The sequence below is a fragment of the Globicephala melas genome, chromosome 12, assembly GCF_963455315.2.
Source record: "Globicephala melas chromosome 12, mGloMel1.2, whole genome shotgun sequence".
In the NCBI taxonomy this organism is placed as follows: domain Eukaryota; kingdom Metazoa; phylum Chordata; class Mammalia; order Artiodactyla; family Delphinidae; genus Globicephala; species Globicephala melas.
Genome location: NC_083325.1, coordinates 35,331,938 through 35,357,068, shown reverse-complemented (window position 1 = coordinate 35,357,068; position 25,131 = coordinate 35,331,938). Strand labels below are relative to the sequence as shown.

Genomic DNA, 25,131 nt, shown 5'->3' with positions numbered 1-25,131 from the left:
TCCCGGGCCGGGCTGCCCCTCCCCCCGCGCCGGTGGCCAGGAGCCGGGCGAGGGGCTCGCGGAGGAGACTCTCGGGCGCTGATTGGCCAGAGCCGAGGGGGCGGGGCGGTGGGTGTGAAGGGGGCCGGCCCAGGTCTCTCAGAGCTCCCCCTCTCCTCCGCAACTGCGAGCTCCCTCATTACATCATCTTCGGACCGGAGACGCCGTGCAGGACTGGGCGCGGCGCGATCCACTCACCCCGGAGCTCCAGCCCGCTCTCCCGCGTCTCTCCTGGCCCTCCCCGCACCTGCTCCAGGGCCAAGACCGGGAGAGCCCCGCGGGCTAGCTCCCAGAACCCGCTAGGCACAGCTAGCGGACCTCGGCAGCTCCGCCTGATCCATTCATTGAGAGCCGCGTATTTTCCCGGAGCCTCAGTCCCCCGCCTCCTCCAGCTCGGAGCCGCGGGTAGCGCCATGGAGAAGAGCAACGAGACCAACGGCTACCTAGACAGCGCCCAGGCGGGGCCTGCAGCGGGGCCTGGCGCGCGGGGGAGCACGGCCGGACGCGCGCGGCGCTGCGCTGGCTTCCTACGGCGCCACGCGCTGGTAGTGCTCACAGTGTCCGGAGTGGTGGCGGGCGCCGGCCTGGGCGCGGCGCTGCGTGGGCTCAAGCTGAACCGCACACAGGTCATCTACCTGGCCTTTCCTGGAGAGATGCTGCTCCGCATGCTGCGCATGATCATCCTGCCGCTGGTGGTCTGCAGCCTGGTATCGGGCGCCGCCTCCCTTGATGCCAGCTCTCTCGGGCGCCTGGGCGGCATCGCCATAGCCTACTTCGGCCTCACCACACTAGGCGCCTCGGCTCTCGCAGTCGCTTTGGCGTTCATCATCAAGCCTGGATCTGGCGCGCAGACCCTTCAGTCCAGCGACCTGGGTCTGGAGGAGACGGGGCCCCCACCGGTCCCCAAAGAGACAGTTGACTCATTCCTCGACCTGGCCAGGTAACGTCCTCCCTTCCCCGCCAGTCAACACCTCGCCGAGTGCTCAGTGGGAGACTCCAGCTCTCTAATGCACTCTAGTTCATACTCATACACCCTCATATACTCCTAAGAGTTCATTCTTAATTGGCTGCTCGTGGCTCTTAACATTTTTTAAATATCAAAATAACGTCTGGAGGCTTTGCATATTGACCACACCTTTGCAGACGTCAGCGGGGGGCACACCTGACATTCTCAAGGATCGGTACTGCATCTTTTAGGAAGAACCAGTCCTACCATTAGGTGGGAGTGTGTTAGGGAAGAGGCAGCGGTCTCACCTGTACTTTACTCCTTACACTCTCTGGCTGCCCACACTAGGGAAAACGTTCCAACCACGCCCCAATATCCTCACCCAATTTTCTCCGCCAACGGTGCCCAAAAGCTTCTGGGGGCATTGGTTAAATTTTGCCTGTTGGGCCATTCTCGCCTGTAATCTGTGGCCTCTGTTTCAGCCCTTTGGCTGGTAGGAAGATGGCAATTTTTTGAAGAGTTGTCAGTGGACCCAAGGATAACAAGGCTGGAGGTAGTTGTGCAGGGCTCATTGCCCAGAAACATGCCTCTCCTGGGAACTTGGGACGGATTGCTGTCAATCCCCATAGTCAGGAACATTGTAGAGTATTATGAGTTTTAAGGGGCTTTATTTGTGGGAAGATGTGAATTCTAGAGAGGAGAGAGAAAGAAGCATCTTCACTTAGCTTTGCCTGCTTTTTGTGACTCTTAGAAGTTGCATTTCATCCCTTGAGTTGTAGTGTAGTCTTTGTGGATTGGCCAAAGCCTCAGCCTCTTTTGGTTTCTCCATTAGCCCAGAGTTCACAGATGGGAAGACTGCAGCGTAGAGGCATTTACTGACATGGCCAGGTTCAGCTGAGTGAGGACCTCAGCTGGCTCCCCCTCCAGATTTCCAATAATTCTGGATTCAGAGCCTTGGACATATGTTTTGTCTTGAGTCACCGAAGCAAAGCTCCTCATTGTTGAGGCTGTGAAAAACAGCAAACTCTGGGCAAAGTGACTTGACTCCCTGCTGTTTCTATTTCTCCTTCTGGAAAATGTGATGACTGTCTGCCACTTAAGATTGCGAGTGTTTATTTAATTACAACAGGAATTCCCTGGCAGTCCAGTGGTTAGGGCTGTGCGCTTCCACTGCAGGGGGCACGGGTTCAATTCCTGGTCAGGGAACTAAGATCCCACATGCTGTGTGGTGCAGCTAAATAAATAAATAAATAAAATTACAACAACAACAACAACAAAAAACCCAAAGGAATCTACACTGAAAAAATCAAAAAGCCAAACCTCTCTGATGAGGGGGACCAAAAAGTTCTTACCAAAACTTCTTACCAAAATGGCATGTGGAGGTGGCCTATTAGAACTTTGATGAGCTACAGTGTTTGTCTAGTGTCTTAGCAGCTTGATATTTGGAGTCTTTAAAGATCCTTAAGGTTGGAGGACTAACTTTTAAGTGGGTACTGAAAAAGTCTACTGAGGGTGAGAGTACCTTTGGCTTATTGCCTTCAGCGTATCAGTCAGGGAGGGAGGTGGTGGGGTTAAGGGAGTCTTTTTTGCAGGGATTAGTGGCTCGGAGTGTGGATGCTCTGACCTGCTGGTGGTACCCCATAGAGAGTCTAGTAGCATTCTTTTATCTCCGAGAGAGGCAATGGCCAAGAAACAGGGGGCAGGGGGTGGGGGTGAAGGAGGGGTTACCTTATTCCACCAGCCCCAGAAGGGACTTATTTCCTGATCATGGTTTTCTAGTTTTAGATACAAGCCCCTTCAGCTGCTGCTTCTGAAGTGAATGACCCATCCTTATGGCTTAGCGGTCAGTGTAAGTACAGACTTTCGGTGACTCGGGCCACCGAGAAGGGAAGGACCCAGAGAACATTTGTCGTAGCTTGTTGGGGGTAGGTAGTGTTTCATAATGCTTCCAAAAGCCAAACTTATTTAATCCAGCAGGTCATGGATAAAGGTAGGGCAGGTGGTATGAGGAAACTGAGACAGAGATTAAGTGATTTGCTCAAGGACACAGAGTGGTTTGTCAAAAGAGAGATTAGAAGAACTATGGGTCTCATGCCCCCTGGTTCAGGGCTCTATTTCTCCCACTCTTCCCTTCCCCAAGTCAACATGCCATAGAAATGAGGCCATGCTGGCGGCCTAGTCCCATCTCAGAAGTGTTTGTTCTGATGCGCATGTAAGTGTACCAGGTAAGGGTATAGTCGGCTCGGGGCAGACGCTCACTTCTTGTAAGCAGAGGAGTTGAGCCTCTTCAGTGAAGGAAAGCGAACGTGCAGGTTGGATTGGACTCTCACTGAGCAGCTTTTGAGGGGAAATGGAGTCCTGAGCCATGTGGAAATGCTTCCTGAGTCTGGGGACTCTCTGGGTAAACATTTTAAAATTGCTTCCGTCGAAGAAACCAATTTTATGGTTTCATAAAATTTTATGGATGCCAATTTTCAATTTTACGGATGCCAGTTTTATGTGACTCCAGGCATGTTCCCTGGCAGAGGCAGGGCGCAGTCCTTTCTGCCTGTGGGCAAGTGAGTGAATATGAGATTCTGTGGGCAAACACCTCGATGATCCCGCAGGCCTGCCCCTGGTAACTGCCTAGAACCTAAACGCCTGGAAGGAGTGGGGAAAGTCTCAGGTGACTGATTGCAGCTGCCGCCAAGGCTTTGCTCAAGTCCACGACCTTTCCAGACCGTGGAGTGCCCCCAAACTCCCACTGCATCTCTCTGCCATGTTCTCTAATTTAGTTTTTCAAGATGGAACTACAAGTCAGAGAGAAATGAAGCTAATAGACACTGATTATGCCTTTTAGGAAATTCAGAATGCCGTTGCCAAGTGGTTTGATCTCCCAACACAATGTATTAGAAATAGCATAGCAGACTGGGGCATGGGGGTGAGGCTAGAGCAGGCCCTTTGAGAGCTGAGAAAGGACAGTGGACAGCAGCTGGCAGGTGGGAAAGTCATGGTCTCCTCTTGAGCAGCCCAAGCGCCATGCTTTGGAACCTGGAAGAGTACGGGACTCAGTACTGGGTGTGACCCAAAGTGACTTCTAAGCAGGTCTTCAGGAACCCAGTCATTGTGGAACTTCTTGGTCCCTAACAATGTTTACTGACTGTGGGTCCTAGGACATGTCCATACCTTTCTGTGCCTTGGCTTCCTCATCTTTATAATGGGGATCATGAGAGTGCCTGCCTCCCAGGATCGTGGTGAGCGTTAAATGAGTTATGTCTGTAAAGATCTAAGAATAGGGCTGACCCAATAGAGGCTTGCTCGTGTTATAAATGGGGCAAGGTTACAGAACAACTGTGTTTTTTTGGTTCACGTGAGTTAATGGGGATGGCTCTCTCTTCATAGTCTGAAATAAATGAGAGTGAGTGGGAAGAAAAGGATGTTTGGGACCTCAAGATGACTTGAAGCTAGTGTAGCCTTTAGGTATATTGGGAATCACATGGAGCCTGGAGAAAAGGTGAACAGTGACTATGTTTTGGACTAATATAATCAACACTGTAGGAGATTTGGAAAACGGAGAAAATCAAAACTAAACACAGAAGAGCCTTCCATTCTGAAATGGGGCAGAAATCCTCACATATTCTCCCCAACATCTCAGTTTCTTTTTCCCCTGCATGACACGTGTCTGGTCTCCAAAGTTGACCTCGGTTTTCTTCACCTGTCAATGGAAAGGATTCAGGCGACTGACCTCAGACATTCCTCTGAGTGATAATATTTGTGGTTTTCAAATGGAAAACCAGAGGCTTATCTGCCAACGAGGCAGGTAGCTCCTGGGCCCGGGACACTGTCTGCCCTAGCAGCCAGAAAAATGATCCTGGGCCACTGTCTTGCAGAAGGGGCTACCACGTGCCTGGTAAAGGCAATTGAGATTTTGCCTGTCGCCCAGTTTTCTAGGCTTTATTGCTTTTCTTGCGCTCACTTTCTCAACAGTGGACAGTGCTTGGAGCCTTTCCTTTCACACAGGGTGGTGCTAGGGACTTACCTTCCTTCCCGAGAACTGGGTGAACATGACGCGTCTCAGGCTGCAAAGAACACATTTCTTCAGTCGGTGCGAAGAAACCTGTAGGCAAGATGAAGACTCTTAGCGAATCTAACGTGGATCCAAATTAATGGAGGTTTCTCAGCCTAACTAGTCACTAACAATGGCAGCTTAGGATATTAAAAAAAAAATTCTTTAGCTCGACACCATGCCTGAATAGTTCGGAAAAGAACATAAACCCAGAGAGGTAGTGTGGATAGTGATGAAGAACAGACACTGAAATCAGCTACCCGGTTTTGAATCCAGCTCTACCACTTACTAGTTGTATGGACAAGTCATGTAGCCTCTCTGTACCTCAGTTGCCTTATCTGTAAAATGAGGTTAATAATAGTGTAGCTACTACCTAGACTTGTTACGAGGATTAACTGAGTTAATATTTGAGTGTGTTGCTCATATTCTAGTGTGTCCCAGCCTCTCACGGACAGCTGAGGGCTACTTGATACAGAGAATGAGTACTGCTCGTAGCCTTATTTCCTCAAACGTCCCCCACCCCAGGGTCCCAGCCTTAGCCTTTCAGGCTGGAATCTAAAACTGGATGTGGGCCTCAGAAAGAGGATAGGTTACTCCCCTACCCCCCACTGTCTCCATAGTGTGAGCCCGTCACCCCCAGCCCTTCCTCCGCTCCCAGCCTTGTAGGGGGTACCAAGATCTGAAGGGGCACATCCCTGTTAACTGAACCTGTAACAATAAGCACTAGGGATAATAAATATTTATCAGGTGTACATAGAGTGTCGTATCCTTTTCCGAAGGGTCTTTGAAATTTTCATAAATTCGGTAAAGAATTTTTGAACTTAAATGAAAGGAAATACTTTTGGAACAGAAAAAATATACCAAGCCAAAGTAAATTGTTTTACAGTCTTCTCATATGGAACAGGGAAATGCATACCACCCTTGACAATAGGATCAGAAGAACAAATAGCACCAGATGTATGAAGAAGGAACATTTCTGAAGTTTTTCATGGTGTGAGCTGCACGAATCTGTACAGTACTACTAACAGAAGTTCTGCTTTCAAAACTTCAGCCTGAGCTCATACCAGTTTTTTTTTTTTTTTTTTTATCAGTTATATATATACATATGTTCCCATATCTCTTCCCGCTTGCGTCTCCCTCCCTCCCACCCTCCCTATCCCACCCCTCCAGGCGGTCACAAAGCACCGAGCTGATCTCCCTGTGCCATGCGGCTGCTTCCCACTAGCTATCTACCTTACGTTTGGTAGTGTATATGTGTCCATGCCTCTTTATCGCTTTGTCACCGTTTACCCTTCCCCCTCCCCATAGCCTCAAGTCCATTCTCTAGTAAGTCTGTGTCTTTATTCCTGTTTCACCCCTAGGTTTTTCATGACATTTTTTTTTCTTAAATTCCATGTATATGTGTTAGCATACGGTATTTGTCTCTCTCTTTCTGACTTACTTCACTCTGTCATACCAGTTTTTCTGCTTGCTTTAAGTAATGTGTCCAAAGGTTCCTAAAGCACCGGAAAGGCTCGTCCATTCATTCTCTCCCAGTTTGGTCTGACTTGGGTCTCTGGATTTAGTAGTACAGTCTTGACATTTTTTGCAAACGTTTTTGACTTAGACCCACTATGAGAAATACATTTTAAATAATGGCATATCCACATACAGACACCTTCACTCCCACATATACAATCTGAAACACAAGTCCTACAAAACAACATTTTAAGTGTGATACATGCTGATCTTTTCTACTCTGTCTAATGTATTACATCTTTTATAAAATGCTGGTTAGAGCCAGGAAATTGATTCCATGGCTAACTAATGTTTGAAAAACTTTGGTCTAATGTATACCTGGTATTATGTAATTCAAGGAAATTTCTCAGGGTCAAATAACAGAAAAATGACATATTTGAGAATTTAAATAAAATGAAGAGCCTCAATGGTTAGAAGCAGCCTAATACCCAGTGAAATTGAGTGCTGTGCAGAGGTAAGCTTGAGAAGACCATTTGATCCTTCTGATTTCCAGACTGTGGATCTCACAACTCCAGATCTCTACTATCTAATATGATAGACACGAGCCACAAGTGGCTGTTTAAATTTAACTAGTTTAAATGTAAATAAAATTAAAAATTCAGGGACTTCCCCGGTGGTGCAGTGGATGAGAATCCGCCTGCCAGTGCAGGGGGCATGGGTTGGATCCCTGGTCTGGGAAAATGCCACATGCCACGGAGCAACGAAGCCCATGTGCCACAACTACTGAGCCTGCGCTCTAGAGCCCAAGAGCCACAACCGCTGAGCCCGTGTGCCACAACTACTGAAGCCCACACGCCTAGAGCCCGTGCTCCACAACAAGAGAAGCCACCTGCAATGAGAAGCCTGTGCACCGCAACAAAGACCCAACACGGCCCACCCCCCGCAAAAAAATTCAGACCCTCAGTAGCACTAGCCATATCTCAAGTGCTCAAAAGCCACACAACTACCGTATTGGACAGCATAAATATAGAAAGTTCTGTTGGAGAGTGCTGGTCTGTATGGAACATGAATGGGAGATATAGCAAATTGATGTCTCTGGGCACTAAATGAGGGGTTGAATTTGATCACTTCCAAGATCCCTTCCAGCTCAAATATCCCTCATTTTGAAAGCCCAGATGGTTACCCTGTCAATGTGAGGAGCTGGGAAAAGTGCCTGGAGACAGAGCTCTGGAGGAGCAAAACTGCTTGTGTGACGAGCAGCTCATCCCTGAATACAGGAGAGCTCAGGAGTAAGAAAAAGTCCGATTCATAGCAGCATCTTGTTTAAAAGTCAAAGGAAAGAGGGATAAGAAGAATGCAGAGAGAACAAAGTCAGAGGACTGACACACCTGACTGTGAGACTTGCTACAAAGCTGCAGTAATCAAGACAGTGTGGTGTTGTCAAAAGAATAGACAAATACGTCAACGAAACAGAAGAGAGCCCAGAAATAGACCCACGTCAATATGGTCAACTGATCTTTGACAAAAGAACAAAGGTGATACAGTGGCACAAGAATAATCTTTTCAACAAATGGTGTTGGAACAGCTGGACATCCACACGTTAAAAAAAAATGAATCTAGACACAGCCCTTGCACCATTCACAGAAATTAACTCAAAATAGATCACAGATCAGGGCTTCCCTGGGGGCGCAGTGGTTGAGAATCCGCCTGCCAATGCAGGGGACACGGGTTCGATCTCTGGTCTGGGAAGATCCCACATGCCACGGAGCAACTAAGCCCATGCACCACAACTACTGAGCCTGCGCACCTAGAGCCCATGCTCAGCAACAAGAGAAGCCACCGCAATGAGAAGCCTGTGCACCGCAACTCAAAAAGCCTGCTTGCCGCAACTAGAGAAAGCCCCCGTGCAGCAACGAAGACCCAATGCAGCCAAAAATAATAAATTAAAAAAAATACTTCTTAAAAAAGAAAAAAAAGTGGATCAAAGATCTAAATGTAAAACACGAAACTGTAAAACTCCTGAAAGATAACATAAAATGACCTCTGGTATGGCAATGACTTTTTAAATACAACACCAAAGACACAAACTATGAAGAGTAGAGAAAAATGTTTTGCCTTACTCCTGCAGCCTCGCATCCTTGCCCCTTGGTGGGGGCAGGGGCATGCTCCTGCCCCTGCTCCTGGCCTGTGGCAACCAGGGGAACTGAAGGAAAGGAGTATGATTCTGTGGGTTCAACTCACTGCCTGCAGGCGATTCCTTCCAAAGGATCAATATTTGAGAGCTGAGTTATGTAATCTAAAAAGAGTTCAGTCATCCCATTGAATGTACGTATTTTTTTTGGTTGTCAGATCTCCTTTACAGTTAGCACTGTATCTTTTGTCCTAACTTTTTAAGCAATTTTGAGATATGATTTACATACAAAAGATGCATCCATTTCAGGGGTACAGTTCAATGAGTTCTGACAAATAGATAAACCATTTAATCACTACCACAATCCAGACACTGAACATTTTTGTCTCCCATGACCCTTCTCAGCAATTCCCACTCTTCATCCCTGGCCTCAGGCGATTTTGGATAGAAAGTTTTGCTTTCTATCACTGTGGATTAGTTTTGCTTTTTCTAGAGTTTCATAGTGATGGAATCACTCAGCATGTACTTTTCTTTGTCTGGCTTCTTTTGCTCAGCACGATGATGTTGAGATAATCCACGTTGTATATATTAGCGGTTGATTCCTTTTTATTGCCAGGTAGGATTCCATTGTATGGATTTATCATAATGTTATTTGTCCACTCATCAGTTGATGGACAATTCAGTTTTGAGCTATTATGAATAATTCTGTTATTCATACAGGTCCTTTTTGCAGACATATATTTTCATTTCTCTTGGGTAAATGTCTAGGAGTAGAATTGCTGGTTCATATGGTAAGTGTATGTTTAACTTTATAAGAAACTGTCAGAACACATCATGATCTTAGGAACTTGATTTTTTGGCAGGAGTCACTGTTTTGACTCTAGTATTGAATATACCCCTCTGTTCCCATTGGATTTTGTAGACTAGATATTGTAGACTGTCTGAAAACAGGTTTACCAAACGGTGGCCGTTTGGTCTAGAAGTTCTGGGTTAGGGTCCGTTCTGGGTGAGACAGTATTGGGTTACTGCTTATGCTAAAGACACCAGGCAGGTCAACAGCTCATTCCTGAAGGATACGAAGTATTTGCAGGGGAAATCGTCCCCCATGGAGAAGACAGAGGGCTTCTAATCCAGCTCTTTCCTTAACTTCCCTGTCTTCTTAGGGGGAGAAGCAGGTGGCCAGCTCAGTCTGAGAACTACTGTGGTAGATGCAGAATGGGCGAAACCTTGGCTCAGGGCCTGTTTCTGCTTCTAACTAGTGTAGCAAATGGAAATGAGATACCAAACGTACTCCTACAAGACTGAGAAGGGTGCTTTGTAATGGAAATAAGAGGCAAATGTAAGTTGCTATTCATCTACACACTAAAGAATAGTCAATACAAATGCCTAGTCTGTTTCTGCCTTTCTTTTAATGTAAATATGCTTGTAATAGGAATCAAACTTCAGATCACCATTTTGCAATGGTTAATTCAACAGAAGATCACATTTTGTCTGTTTAAATAGAGACGTGTACTTTTGGGTATTCTCTAAGTATGTTAAAAGCAATTCAGGTTTCATAGACAAGCAAGATGGGAAAGGCTGAGTTGCAGTCTCTAGATGCTGGCTGTCTATGGAAGCTTCCTGAGTGTTCTAATGAAGTCATTTTTGTGTCTCATTAACCCTTTTGGTGGGTGTGTTCATTATCTATTGTTGTATAACAAATTACCACCAATTTAGCAGCTTAAAATCACACATATTTATTATCCCATAGTATCTGTGGTATCAGGAATCCTGGCACGGCTTAGCTGGGTCTTCTGCTTCAGAGTCTCTTATCAGGCTGCAGTCAAAGTGTTGGCTGCAGCTAGGGTCTCATCTGAAGGCTTGACTGGGGAAGGAGTCACTTCTGAGGACTCGTGGTTGTTGGCAGAATTCAGTTCCTTGAGGTTCAGACTGGGAGCCTCAGTTCCTAGTTGGCTGTTGGCCAGAGGCCACCCTCCATGTCTTGTCATACGGGTCTTTCCAATATGGCAGCTTGTTTCATCAAATATGCAAGCCCAGAAAGCAATAAAGAGTGTCTTCTAGCAAGATGGAAGCCACAAGTTTATGTAACCAAATCACAAAAGTGACATCCCATCACCTTTGGTGTATTCTGTTGGCTAGAAGCAAGTCATACCCATCCCCCACCCCCATGACACACACACTGAAGGGGAGGGTATTACACAAAGGTGTGACTACCAGGAGGCCTCTTAGACTCTGCTTGCCAAGCTGGGCTACAGTCCGACCTGCCTACCTCTGAAACCGAATGCATGCAAATAGTTGCCTAGAGATTCTAGTGCTATGAACAACTCAACCACAGAAGTAAGAATGAGTGGATAAGATTGGCACAAATTGTAAAAGATGGTCTTTTACTCTTCTAGACTTATTCTTATAGGAAGTGGGTAGAACAAACAGATTATCAGTGGGATTTTCTTGTATATCATGACCAGCATCTGTACAATGTATGACCCAAAGGAGGCCCTCAATAAAAACTGTGTGCGTGAATAGATTTTGCTTTCAAAATCTAGCTTAACTGGATCAGTTCTACTGCTCTCCTTTTATAACAAATATTTTGTACTATCCTTCATCCTGAAATGAAATCCATAAATAGAATTTACCTACACACATAATTTCAAACATCAATATGACTTGACTGTAATATAAAAAAACCCACCAGCTTGGTGGTTGCCAGAGGCGGGGGTGGAGAGTGGGAGAAATAAGTAGAAGGGGATATTATATATTTTTAAAAATAGAAATAAAAATGTAAGTATGCTATAAGATTTTAAAAAAGAAAAAATACTAAAGGAGAGTAATTTATAATAAAAATAATGTCAGGATGTGAATGCTCTAAACCAAAATGGTTAGGTGCTTGCTTCCGAGTTTAGAGTCACCATTAATGGGACAGCTTTACATTCAGACATTTAGCAGAACAAATGGCTGGGCCCTGGCACTTCCCCCTGAACACACTCCCCCAGTTCCAGGAATGCCCCCCAGTTATTACAACACCAAAACACTCCTTTGGATTTCACTAGTGGGCAGTGCCACTCCCCGTTGAAAACCACTGCACTAGGGCTTAGCCTCTAGGGGAAAGGAAAGTGATGCAATTATTCCGGTTTCCTTGGACACAGCTTACCTCAATATCCAGGGGCACCACGAGGGAGATGAGGATAAAGATCAGTGCACTCAAAGTATCTATTGGGGCCCCGCAGCCGAAGCACAGTTGGGTGCTTGGATCAAGCAGAAGATGGCAGTAAATGCTGGACGTGGGGAAAGAGGGAACCCTGTGTGTCAGGCTGTCAGGAATGGGCATCTTAAAGTGGACACTTTGAATGCTGAATTTTAAGAATACTGACAAAATGCTTTCTTTTCCAACAGAAACCTGTTTCCCTCAAATCTTGTGGTTGCAGCTTTCCGTACGGTAAGCTTGATGCTTTGCTAAAAATATGAAACTTTGGGGAGGGGTGGGTTACGTATAAATTACTGCTATAGAGTTAGGTAAGGTGGAACAGGGAGGGTTGTGTTGTTAACAACACTTAGTATCATTGGCCTAAAATTTATAGATATACCCCTGGAGCGAAAACAAACAAAACAACAAGAAACCAAAAATTTTTCCGAAATATCCCACTAGTTCCAGTATCTTTTCATATCACCTAATACCCTCAAATCACATTTTTGGGAGCTTTTAAATATTTTAGGTTTTTTTTTTTTTTTTTTTTTTTTGGCTGTACTGTGTGGCTTGTGGGACCTTAGATCCTTGACCAGGGATTGAACTTGTGCCCCCTGCAGTGGAAGCACCAAATCCTAACCACTGGACTACCAAGGAATTCCCTAGAATTTTTAAAAAATACATTTTAATCTTTTTTTCTGATTATAAGGATAACGTATGCTCCTTGCAAAAAATAAAAATAAAGTGGAAAAAAGTAGAAGAAAATAAAAATCACCCATAATCACTACCTAGAGCTACCCATTAACATTTTGGTATACATCCTTCCAGTATGTTTTTTCTATACATGTGCACACTCACATGATTTTAAAATAATTATACTACATAACATTGTTAGTATGTACCAGTGCTACACATATTGTTCTGTAACCTGCTCTTATTGTTAACATTTTCTCATGTTGGTAAATATCCTTCTGCATAAGTTATTGGCTGTATTCCACTGTATGAGAGTATCATAATTTTACTCAACCAGTCCCTTCTTGATGGTGGTTTCCAGTTTTTCCCTAATTTTAGCAATTCTTCAAGTAACTCCCCTGCAGCCATGCTTTATATAGAGAAAGAATATAAAGGTCTAGATAGATGGACTAAACTGATTGCCTTTTTCAAGCCAAGACTATTCTGTTTCTACTTACAGCCTCTCTTTAAAACAAACATACAAACAAACAAACAACAACAAAAAAAAACCCTGCATATAAACATAGCTGTGGCTTGTATGTATAACGTGAGCTAGGAGAAAAATACAAGGTTTGCGGGGCTTTCAGTGCCTGGCACAGAAGGTGTGGGGTGGGTTTTGTTTGCCCTGCCATCCTTAATCATGGGACAGCTGAACATCTCTGCCCGTCTGAAAGCTTGATAATCAAAGCTGAGAGAGACCAGAGCTCTTTAAAGGCCGGTTCAAAGCAAGCCTCTGGGTCTGAACCCTCTAAGGGGCTCCTCTTAACAGTTCAGAAGCCAGGTGTCCTTAGAAGGGTCAGGAAGGGTGTCTTATAACAGAGTCCCCTCAACGATAATGCATACTGCCCCAGGGAGACAACTGTGTGCGTTGGGCAGAAGTGTGTGAAGTCAACTGGCAGGACCAAAGTTGGAGGGACGTTTCACCTCTGATGAGTGGTCTCCCAGAAGACTCAGACCGAAAATGCTGTCTTGCCTTCCAGCCTTTGCTCTGGGGAGTGGAGGCTGAAGGCAGATTAGAAACAGATGCTGAAAAGCAGTCAGGCTCAAATAAGTTCTGGAACATAGTGGAGCATAAATAAATGAATGAACCTAAAATAACACATCGAAAAGTGTACTTCGGCATCGTGGAACGAATTCCAAGTTTCCCCAAATAAGGTGAACTCTGAGCTGTTGGAGATATCAAACCATCAGCTTGAAAGTGTGCAGACCTTCTCCAAACCAGCGACCAGGGGACATAGGAAATTCTCCCCATTTCCTTGGCTTCCTAAAAAACCAGAAGTCTGGAGTGCATGCTGCCTTGGTCTTAAGTAACTTTTGTACAGTCCTCAGAGGCCCTTGTCAGGCCAGCCAAGTGAGGAGTGCCCAGAAGACCTGGAATGAAGAACAGAGTAGCCAGAGGCCCAGCAGTCCTCTCGGTTCCTCCAGGTGGTCTTCAGCTGTGAACTGACGGGAGTTTTGCTTTCTCTTGTTCACAGTATGCAACCGACTATAGAGAGGTGACCCACAACACAAGCACTGGAAACATAACCCGTGAAAAGGTAAAACTTCTTGTGAGATCACTTGTGGCGAAAACTTATAACACAAATAATGCTTCATAACTGAAGGAGCATACACGATGCGTGTTTTTCTCAGCCGGACTGAAGACTTTGGGGTTTGAATGGGCTGTTTGAAACACACGGGTTAGGTTTGCTCCTTTGGCCATTTACCATGTTTAGTGGATCCATTTCATTGAATTGGAACTACTGCCCCCTTTCTTAGAAAAAATAATTTTATAACACCCCTTCTGCTATTCTGAAATATAATTAATAGGTGATTTAACCTACCCCTGCACATAGAATTGGTCTTGGGGGTTTAACTCACTATAACCATCATTCATTCACAAGTATTTTTGAGTACCTGTTGTTTACCAGACACTGAGCTAGGTCCCAGCCTTCATGCTATATAGCTGGAAGGGACAAGGGACCTCAAGAATTATTCAGTCCAGCCATGGAGCTGCCATGGGGAGAAGGAGGGACTTTGCCCTTCCCCACCCCCTAGTACACCTCCTTAGGGCTTTTTTTTTTTTTTTTTTTTTGCGGTACACGGGGCCTCTCACTGTTGTGGCCTCTCCCGTTGCGGAGCACAGGCTCTGGACGCGCAGGCTCAGCAGCCATGGCTCACGGACCCAGCTGCTCCGCGGCAAGTGGGATCTTCCCGGACCGGGGCACGAACCCGTGTCCCCTGCATCGGCAGGCGGACTCTCAACCACTGCGCCACCAGGGAAGCCCTACCAGCCTTTCTTTGATTGAAGGAAAAGTCCCACTTTTTAAAAGAAAGTCAAAAGCTATTAGTTTAGTCCATTTCACTTCATCTTGCAGATGAAGCACCTGAAGCTCAGAGAAGTTATTCAGTATCAGAGCTGGGACTAGGGTTCAGACTAGAACAGTGGTAAAAATGCTCTTTCGGTTTTTACCACGCTGACATGTTTCCTGTTCAGAGTTTCATAATGTGTTGTGATGGGATAAAATGTTCCTCTAACATATGCTTAGAGTAGTGAGATTCAGCACTGCTGGAAAAAAAGAATACGTTATACCTGTACATTTTAAGTCAGTGATTTAAGAAAGAATATCCTGAAAATACCCACGTTGATTCTGAACATCTTTTTTGAAATTCGTCAGTGAGGAGATTATGGTAAGAGCCTAGCAACAAAGAATTTGTTGACATTTAGGAGGCAGAGTTCCAATCACTGGCTCTTGATCTGAAGGACCTTTTCACCAATCAGCTCTTCTTCTAAAAGCAACCCTTTGAAGTGATTGTCCAGCCTCTAGCTGAATTTATCCAGTGATGATGAGCTCGCTACTTTCTGCTTCAACCTATGCCCGTTTTGAACAGCTTTCAGAGTTAACAACTAGGTGAAGATTTTGTTTGTTGACTTCCATATCCTCAGACTCCATCTCCCCTTGAGTTTCCTGCCCCTTGATTTGTGAAATCACTGCGGGTTAAAGAAAATCTGAGCCTTTCCTCCTTCCGGGCACAGTGTTTCAGTCTGGCAGAGACAACGGAGCAAATGCATTCTTTAATTCTCACTCATCTGTTGTAAACTTAGACCCTTTGTCCCCTCTGATCCTACAGATCCCCATTGGCACCGAAATTGAAGGTATGAACATTTTAGGATTGGTCCTTTTTGCCCTGGTGTTAGGAGTGGCCCTGAAGAAACTCGGCTCTGAAGGAGAAGAGCTCATTCGTTTTTTCAATGCCCTCAATGAGGCGACGATGGTGCTGGTGTCGTGGATTATGTGGTGAGTGTCACCCTGCCACCTGCTCTCTCTCTCATTTCTCCTGCCATCCAGAAAAGAACCTGACTTAGCTGTTCTAGGTCACCCCTATGGGACCACCTGGACCCGTGCTCTGCATGTGGTTGATGTACCACAGGCCAGTCTTGGTACAAGGGGTGAAGGACCTCAGAGAAACAGGCATGTGTCATGGTTACCAATCACTTCCTCATCACCCACAAGGACCCCTGGGTTTTATCATTGGGGATTTATCTATGAGTCCCACCACCATCCCATATCCCATGAGATGCCCATATCATCTTGTGGGGCAATGGATTCCATAAATTTGCTATCTGCTGTATAAAATAAGGCTCATTTCACTTTAAAGGATAGACTTCAAGCTTCAGAAGGGCCCCTTCCTATAGTATTTTACAACATGGAGGGAAAATCCATCTTCACTCCATACGTATATGTGAACTTGGAATGGTCTCTCCTTTATGTGAATGTTTCTTTATGTAATATCAATGCAAGGGCAATTGTTTAATAAAAACCATCAGATTGATTTCTGGCTAACAAGGGAAAAGTTGACAAGATCTCTCAAAGTAACTTCTCAGAAATCATACCGATTTCAGTGCCAATGCCTCGTAAGCTTTATCCTGCTGTTTTACTCAAGCCAAACTTTGTGGGTTTTAGCTTCTACCCATTCGTTGCTGAGAAACTAGTTTCTCCTTTTGTGCACAAAGCATCTTCCTTATTGTCAACCCTTAAATATCCCAGAACGTCTCTCTCTTAGATGGCATTGGGATGGCAGCTGCACTGATTTTAGGAGAGAAGCCTGGCATTTGGTAAGAAAGTTTGAGATTCGGTGGGAAGCCAAGTTCGGAGCCTCCCCTGGTGATGTTTATCTTGCTTAACCAAATTTTCTTGCTCACCCCAAAATTCCAGAGTCTGACTCTATATTGTAAACATGACACTTCATATGACTGCTGTTGTTCAAGGGAGAAAAATATTTTCAGAAAGGAAAACATGTTTTCATCACATCGAGTTCTTTTCCTGGCTTATTTTTTTAGTCTAAAATCCTCCCAAAGGTTGGATTAAAGGAAACTGTGGAAGAAAGTGACGTTCGTATGTTAAGACATTTGTTTTCAATCTGGAAACCAATTTACAGTCATTCCTTCAATGTGATGTATTAGTTACAGAAGCAGATATTTGGAAGGGCAGACCCAGCTGAGTGTCTTAACCGCAGTGAGAGATCTGTTGCCTAAAAAGTGCCTATGCAGGCATAGGAAGTAGGAGTGGTTATCAGAGGATGGGGCTGGCTTGAGGATGGTCCCTAAAGATTTTGGCCTAATCTATAATGTTTTAATTCTTTTGAAAGGAGAATGTTTTCATGTATTACTATGGGATTTTAAAATAATAATACTGCTTAGAATATCTCTGGGAAGAAAACTCAAGAAACCAGTGACATTGGCTGTCTCCTTGGAAGGAAGATGGGTGCTTGGGTACAGAGGTGGGAGGCAGACTTCACCCTTTTGTACCCTTTAAAATTTGAACCATGTGACATTATTATGTATATAATTAAAATTTACAAACAAAGTTGATAGTTATAAAAATTCTTCCTCAATTTATATTAAATGCAAAACAGCAGACTTTTGTTCTTTGTAGCGCCCATAGTTCATTTCTTCCCTTCCTTCTTCCTGCCATCCTGCCATTAAAAAAATCTTCACGCTCCAAGAGTGTTCCCAGAGGGTCATTGTTAATGACTTTTTCCCACAGAATCATGTTTTCCAAACCACAAAGAATTTAAAACTTCACAAAAGGCCCAGCTTTGGCTCAATTCTGTATCACAGCAATTCTGCAAAATAGGTGTCTTTTGTGTTTCTAAGTTCTGAGAACAATCCTGAGCAAAGCTGAAAGTCAAGCTCACAGCCCCAGAGGCTTTGCTCTTGAAGAGTTCCTTGCCTTTCCACTTGGGAGCCCATATGGTTGGTTGCATCCAGCTGTTAAGAACATACAATATCCAAGGGGAAAGAAGTCTGTGTCCTAGTCCTGACTCCGTCACCCACAATGAGCAATCATGTTAATTTTACTCAGTTTCACGGCCTGTAAAATGGGCACGGTATACCCCCATCCTTTTCTGTTCCTTAGGGTCATCCTAGGGAGAGGTGAAGACCACCTAGTTGAGAGTCCCTGCGTTCTGTGACAGGAAAGGCCTACATCTCTCAGCCCCAGCATCACCACCCTTACTGACCAGTGCCCTTTGCTCATGTCCTAGGTACGTACCTGTGGGCATCATGTTCCTGGTTGGAAGCAAGATTGTGGAAATGAAGGACATCATCGTGCTGGTGACCAGCCTGGGGAAGTATATCTTCACATCCATATTGGGCCATTTTATTCACGGAGGAATTGTTCTGCCACTTATTTATTTTGTCTTCACGAGAAAAAACCCGTTCAGGTTCCTCCTGGGCCTCCTCACACCATTTGCAACAGCATTTGCCACCTGCTCCAGGTGAGTGGGTTTCAGGTGCCCTTGGCTGCCCTGAGCTGTATTAATATGGAACCAGATGAGCCTGTGGTGGATGCACAACCATCACCTTGACATATTTTAATTTCTTGAAGACTCTAAATTGGTGTCATCTGATTTTTTTGTACTACCAGCCCCACAGCTCTTTGGAAGTGGATTTTTAGGATTGCCAGAATGAGGGATTGCCTCGTTCCCTTCTTCTTGCTGCTTAGAGGTCAACTGGACCATTACTTAGTCCAACTGTGGGTCTTCACCCTAATTAGACCTCTGCCTAAGTGAAAGAAAGCAGCTACTTAAAACACATTGCATGGGAATAAAGATGCAGACCTACTAGAGAATGGACTTGAGGACACGGGGAGTGGGAAGGGTAAGCTGTGACAGAGTGAGAGAGAGTGGCATGGACATATATACACTACCAAACGTAAAATAGATAGCTAGTGGGAAGCAGCCGCATAGCACAGGGAGATCAGCTCGATGCTTTGTGACCACCTAGAGGGGTGGGATAGGCAGGGTGGGAGGGAGGGAGATGCAAGAGGGAAGAGATATGGGGACATATGTATATGTATAACTGATGCACTTTGTTATAAAGCAGAAACTAACACACCATTGTAAAGCAATTATACTCCAATAAAGATGTTAAAAAAAAGAAAAACTCATTGCAGGGAAGTTTCTAGAATGATACCTGCCCAATTCTTTCTCCCTTTGGATGGGTGAATTATTTCCTAAATAAGACCAAGTCGTCTTGGTGAGGGATGCATGCTCAGCTCTCTAGGAGTCCACAGTATTGTGGGATTATCTCACCTTGTCATTATTAGAAATCCTTCACAAAAAAATTGGGCTTTCCAAATACACTAAAGGAAACTTTCAAAGGATGGCAGCACATCGTTTCACTCACACATTTAGTTTTTGCCTCCCTGCTGCATGTTTCCTCCCATCCTGACTGGCTATGTATATGACAAGGTCGTGGGGGGAAAGAATGAAGGAGGTAAGTTTCTCCAGCTTAGGCAGAAACAAGCCTACTCTTGGCTGTGCCAGCCACACCCTGCAGAAGCTGCAGAGCCCACTGGAGAGAGCGGGTCTTATTCTTTGTAATCTAGGAATACAGTTACTCTTTCCAAACTCTCAGAGCCATCTCGGCTTCTTGGTCTAAGAGAAAAAAAAAAAAAAAAAATCATAGTTTGCCTTTTACTTTTTGGGAGGAAAAATATTCAAGAGAGGAGACGCACATTTTGTACCATGAGACAAGGTGTGGTTCTTGAGAAATTTGGAACAGGGGTATCCAGGTAAAAAAAAAAAACAGGTAAATCTAAGGAGTCCAATTCTGAATACTTTGGGAGTTAACAAAACCCCACGTGTGACAGAAACTTTGCAACAATTCTGATATTTCTCTTATTTCAAGGGGAGAGTGCCATAAACTAGGATGGTGCCAACTGCTCTGTTCCCAGGTCTGAGCTGAGTACTGTTTTAGCCTGGGCAGCAAGGACTATTCTCATGGTTGGTTGTTTGCGTTTCCAGCTCTGCAACCCTTCCCTCTATGATTAAGTGCATCGAAGAAAACAACGGTGTAGACAAGAGGATCGGCAGGTTCATCCTCCCCATCGGGGCCACGGTGAACATGGACGGCGCAGCCATCTTCCAGTGTGTGGCCGCAGTGTTCATTGCCCAGCTCAACAATGTGGAGCTGAAAGCAGGCCAGATTTTCACCATTCTGTAAGTTCTGTAGTCTTTCCTTCATCATCAGGTCTGGTACAAAACGTGAGGTCTTTTTCTTGTGATTTCCTTTGAAAAACTTCATGAATACCAATCTCACCATGGTTCGGGTGTCTCGTTTGTAAACTGAGAACAGCGTGAATTCATTACTTGAAGAGAGTGGAACCTCTGTGAAGGGCACAGCTGACAGACTCTAGGGTTGTGTGGTCTTCAGTTTCCAAGCCATGGCTGCCATGTTCTGCATGTTTCTGTGCCCCCTCATCCTCTGGGCTAATGGCTGATCCTGCTGTCCCATCCCCTAGAGTGACAGCCACAGCATCCAGTGTGGGAGCAGCAGGCGTGCCAGCTGGAGGGGTCCTCACCATCGCCATTATCCTGGAGGCCATCGGGCTGCCCACTCATGACCTCTCTCTGATCCTGGCTGTGGACTGGATTGTGTAAGTAGCAAGTCCTAAGGGCACCGAATAAAAGAAGGTCTGTAATGAGCTCCCTAGAAGCTTGGCACTACTCTGGCCTGGGGCATGCAGAGAAACTTAAAACATGTCATTACTGAGAACTTGCTCAGAACATTCAGGAAAGCCAGGGGCCCAAGGGTCTATGGAGATTGGTGGCTGCATAGGGGTCATAGCCATTGGAGCAGCGAGCCTTCGGGAATGATCATCCTTGGCCCGGAATGTCCAAGGAGTGATTTCTGCAAGGGGAGGAAAGATGAGCCCAGCTAATGCGAATGTCATGGCTTGGGCTCAGGAGCGGAGTTCGGAAGGAGCTGTGATCCAGATGACCATTACCTGGGCTCCCATAAAGACACAGAACAGTTTCTGAGTGTTGCTTCCTTGAGTCCCATGATACCTTTCTCAGATACAAACAATACCTGTTTTATAGGGAAGGTCCGCTGAGGTACTGATGTTGGACAGTAGAGCATGTGAATAAGAAAATGAACACTGGAGCCCAGGTACCTGGGCTCAAATCCCAGCTTTGCCATTTACTAGTTGTATGATATGAACCATCTGTGCTTTGGTCTGCCCATCCGTCAAATGGGGATAAGAACAGAACCTACACCAGAGTTATGGTGGAGACTAAATGCGTTAACACGTGCACAGCACGTAGAAGGGTTCTAGGCACATGCAGGAAGAGCATTCGGTCAACACTGGGGAAGAAAGACGCCCCTGGCCAGGCTAGTCAGAGCTGGGCATGGGATACCCTAAACACTGGAGCCTGGCCCTGGGCTCGTGGCTCAACCCATGGTGGTTGGAAATCTTGTGTTTGGAAATCTTCAAGCCCTGGAGACTTGAAGGGGCTTCTCAGAATCCCTACAGCTCCTCGGGGGTGAAATGTGACATGTGCCTTGGAGACCCGCCTTGTCTAGAGAGCACTTGGAAGGGAACTCAGTCCCTGCGATGGTACGTTGCGGTGAGCTGGACGGGACCAGAGCTGCGTGTCAGAGGCCCTGCCTCCTTCCTCACCCCGCTGTTTCCTCTACGTGGGGAGTGCAGGCACGAAGGGGCACTTAGCCAGGACGAGGGACGCAGGGCGCCAAGCGGGCTGCCCAGGCGAGACCTGCAGTCACAGGAGCCCTGTACCACCGCGACCTCTGATTCCACAGCCCTCAGCTTCTCCAGTGCCGCGGGCAAGGTCACATTTTCCCCCTTTCTTCAGAATGGGCACAATACTTCCTCTGAGCCCCAGGGATGGGGGATGGTTATGGGGGTCTGGGAAGACAAGCTTCTGGAAGGGACAGTGCTGTTCTCTGTGAGATGGTGTTTGCCACCAGCCAGGGAAAGCATGTGGAGGTTACAATTCAGTAGAGATGCAGTGTCAAAGTGAGAGCAAGAAGGCAGGTTCCCACAGCGCAACCGTGAGTGGGAGAGAAGCTGGACCCAGGACGGAATCTGTGCGATCATCCCAGCTGTCTGTAACTTTTATACGATGGTGTCTCACACGTGAAATGCATACATTGAAAGATTTCTGGAAGGAAACAGATCCAGAGGTCAATACTGGTTCACTCAGGGTTGCGGAGTATGGGGGGGCGGGGTGACTTTTGTTTTCTCCTTTGTACTTTTCTTTTTCCCAAGTTTTCTTGAGGATCTGTTAGTTTCATAAAAAGTATTTGGAGAAAATCACTTTAGCATCAAGTGAGGCCCTGTGCCCTTACTAGCTTGCTCTCCCTCAGTGTCACAGCTTCCTGGTGGCTCAGCCCAAGGTGACATCCGCCCCCTCGTGGCTGTAATGCCTGCCTGTTCTCTTCCCCCCAGGGACCGCACCACCACCGTGGTGAACGTGGAGGGCGATGCCCTGGGTGCAGGCATCCTCCACCACCTGAATCAGAAGGCGACGAAGAGAGGCGAGCAGGAGCTGAGTGAGGTCAAAGTGGAGGCCGTCCCCAACTGCAAGTCGGAGGAGGAGACGTCACCCCTGGTGACACACCCAAACCCCACCGGCCTTGCGGCCAGCACCCCCGAGTCCAAGGAGTCAGTTCTGTGAGGGGGCTGGGCTTCCAGCTTGCCTGCGGGGGATGCCCGCCCCATCGGTCCGGTCGGCAGACCCGGGCACCGCCTTCACTGACTTCTAGCCTCCCGTGCAATGCTTTGGCCCAGTCACTGGTTTGAGGATTACTTCTCAGCACAGGCATTGGGCTTCCCAGCGGGACCTGGTTCCCAAGGACCAGGACACTCTGCCATTTGGCTTACCATGTCTAGGTGCAACTGTGTACACCCCAGCTCTGTTTGGAAACACACCCTCGAGCTGCCGGGCGGGGGGAGTAACAGGCTCACAGGACCTGGTGGTTAAAGCTTGGAAAATGCACATGTTGCTTTACTGCACCCAGGAAAGCTCAGCCTTGGGTGCTTTCCGGGCAGACCTGGACGGGTGGCAGCCATCTGTCGCATGGCCTCGTGAGCCATAGGAATTGGAAGAATTCCCAAATTCATAGCCGCGGCTGGAATTCACTGAGCTGGGCCTCAGGTGTCGAGAGTCTACACATCGGCCTGACTGGCTTCTGGGTCACTAGGCTGGAGGCGCTGCACGTTGTCGAGTTAGAAATACTCCATGGTGTTAGCACTGCTAGGGTCTCTGGTCAGTGGCACTAAGTAAACAATTACATTCTGAAGTCAAAGAAAGGAGGGGGAGTACAGGCTGCAGGGGGAAGGGAAGCAGCCTGATCAGGCCAGGACATACACACACACACACACACACACACTAATGTCCCCATTCTGGCCCCAGCCCTGGGGAGGTTTTCTGCTTTCATGACCTGGGCCTATGTCAACACTGTGGCTCTATACCCAGCTACTCTGATTTGGCAACAGGCCAGAGAGGGGCCCCCCTCCTCTGGGGAGGTGTCATGTGGTCATCACATTCAGGACCCTGGCTGGTCTAGCAACAGATTTTAATCCAACTAGACCCTCCCTAAAATGCTGCATTGCAACAAAAACAAAATTTTAAAAACCCCACAAACCCACCCCTTCATTGGAGTGAGGTACCACTGTTCCCAGATGCCCTAGCTTTGGCTGATTTCCATAGACTTGGTTTCCTTTCCCTCCAGGACATCGGTTTAAAATTATAAGCTAAATGGTCCACCTGATACTTACTGACTTGAGCTGAGCCTAGGGGAGGGGGCTTTACGGAGAGAACAAGCATTGCCCGGGATAGGGAAGGAAAACCTAAAAGGCACTAGACTGCTATTTCTCTGTGGCTGTTGGTGTGTATCTGTGGGGTAACCTGCAGCAAGTCCTGGAGCCTCACTTTACCCCATTAGTACAATGGGGCTGATGTCACCTGCCTCTTACCTACCTCAGAGGGATTTGGTGAGGCAAACTGAGTGAATCCGCGAAAAACGACCATTTCGCATTTTGCTTCTTGGATATCAAGTGCTAACACCCCCGTACCCTCCTTACTGTTACCTAAGTGATACCTAAGTTCTCCAGGAGGCTCCTTCTTCTGGGGAGGACAGCTTTTACGAGCAGGGCTTTGTTCTGTGTGCAGGAGCAACTGTTATCACGTCACTTGTTCTCTTAGTAGTTTCTTGTTAGCATCAAATGCAGCCTCTTCCTGATGTCCTTCATCTTTTTGTGAATTAACTACCCCACCTCCCAGCACACTTCTGGGTACCTGACCTCCCCGCGACTCCCAGACCCAGGCACCATTTCTGCCACCGCACACTGGCCATTAAAACTCCCAAACTTTCAGCCTCGCTCATTCCCTTGTCACAACTGGAATGGGGGGAAGGGGGGACAGAGAGTGAAGCTCCCCTGTACTAAGATTGTGGGGCATGGGCCTGAGCGGAATGGGCGGGGAAGAACCAAGGGGCACGGAGCAGACCTGGCCCTTTTCCCTTCAGCCCTCTTTAAACCAGCTAAGTCACTCCCGTCTCCTGTGAAGCAGGAGTGACCAGGAGCCGGGCTGAGAGGAGCCTGGAAGCCTCGACCCTCTGGCTTGTTGCTGATGCCTTCTGTTTTCAAAGGGGAAATAATCACACTGATGGATCCCAAACTGCAAATCCCAAACATTCACGATTTTTCAGGTGTCATTAGATCTCATCTTTCCTTCTTCCACATATATACATGGCTATGTACGTACACATACATATATGCAGCATGTATGTGGGAGGTAATACATGCGGGTAACATCTATATGTATGTGTGTGTGTATATTTTAGCTCCAGTCCGGGCGAGTTTGAATTTGGACAGAGGTGGACTAACTGCAAGTTGCATGTCTTTGGCATCCTGATTTTCCTGTTTCTAAAGGTGAATTTTACAAAACATGGACAGTAGAGCTGGACAATCAGACTCAGGGACTGCGCATCCTCTATCCTGGACCTGGGATTGCGGTGAGGGGAGCGCCGTGCCTGGGGCAGGGTGCTTCCTTGTAAAATCCAGATGGTGATTGCTCCCCTTCCCTTGGCTTTCTCCCTGTTTTTCTGTCTGCAACAAGAATCAGACCAGGAGTGACCCGGCTGGGGAAAATGCCACTTTCTCATTGTCTGAAGATGTCTCCCCTGCGCTTCTAACATGTTGTCGTAAATACTGTTCATCTCTGACTGTTTTGTATGTGTGACACTTGCCTTAAAACATAGCAGTCCTCAGAAATGAATACAGCCTTTCTACTAGGATCTGCATGTT

The 25,131-nt window shown here is 46.5% G+C and overlaps 1 protein-coding gene across 1 annotated transcript; it reads left to right on the top strand.

Moving 5' to 3' along the window:
* Positions 1-161: 161 nt before the first annotated feature.
* Positions 162-25,121, top strand: SLC1A4 (solute carrier family 1 member 4). Its single transcript, XM_030877391.2, has 8 exons — positions 162-979; positions 12,010-12,052; positions 14,008-14,070; positions 15,644-15,810; positions 18,059-18,292; positions 19,823-20,017; positions 20,320-20,454; positions 22,270-25,121. Exons 1-8 carry the CDS (start codon positions 453-455, stop codon positions 22,496-22,498), a joined length of 1,593 nt encoding a protein of 530 aa, XP_030733251.2. The 5' UTR covers positions 162-452; the 3' UTR covers positions 22,499-25,121.
* Positions 25,122-25,131: the final 10 nt, after the last annotated feature.

Bases quoted from the DNA above. Each gene is read 5' to 3' on its own strand.
- SLC1A4 (XM_030877391.2), top strand. From the start codon at position 453: ATGGAGAAGAGCAACGAGACCAACGGCTACCTAGACAGCGCCCAGGCG. The intron at 15,811-18,058 runs GTGAGTGTCACC...CTCATGTCCTAG, and splicing joins CTGGTGTCGTGGATTATGTG to GTACGTACCTGTGGGCATCA. The intron at 20,018-20,319 runs GTAAGTTCTGTA...CCCATCCCCTAG, and splicing joins GGCCAGATTTTCACCATTCT to AGTGACAGCCACAGCATCCA.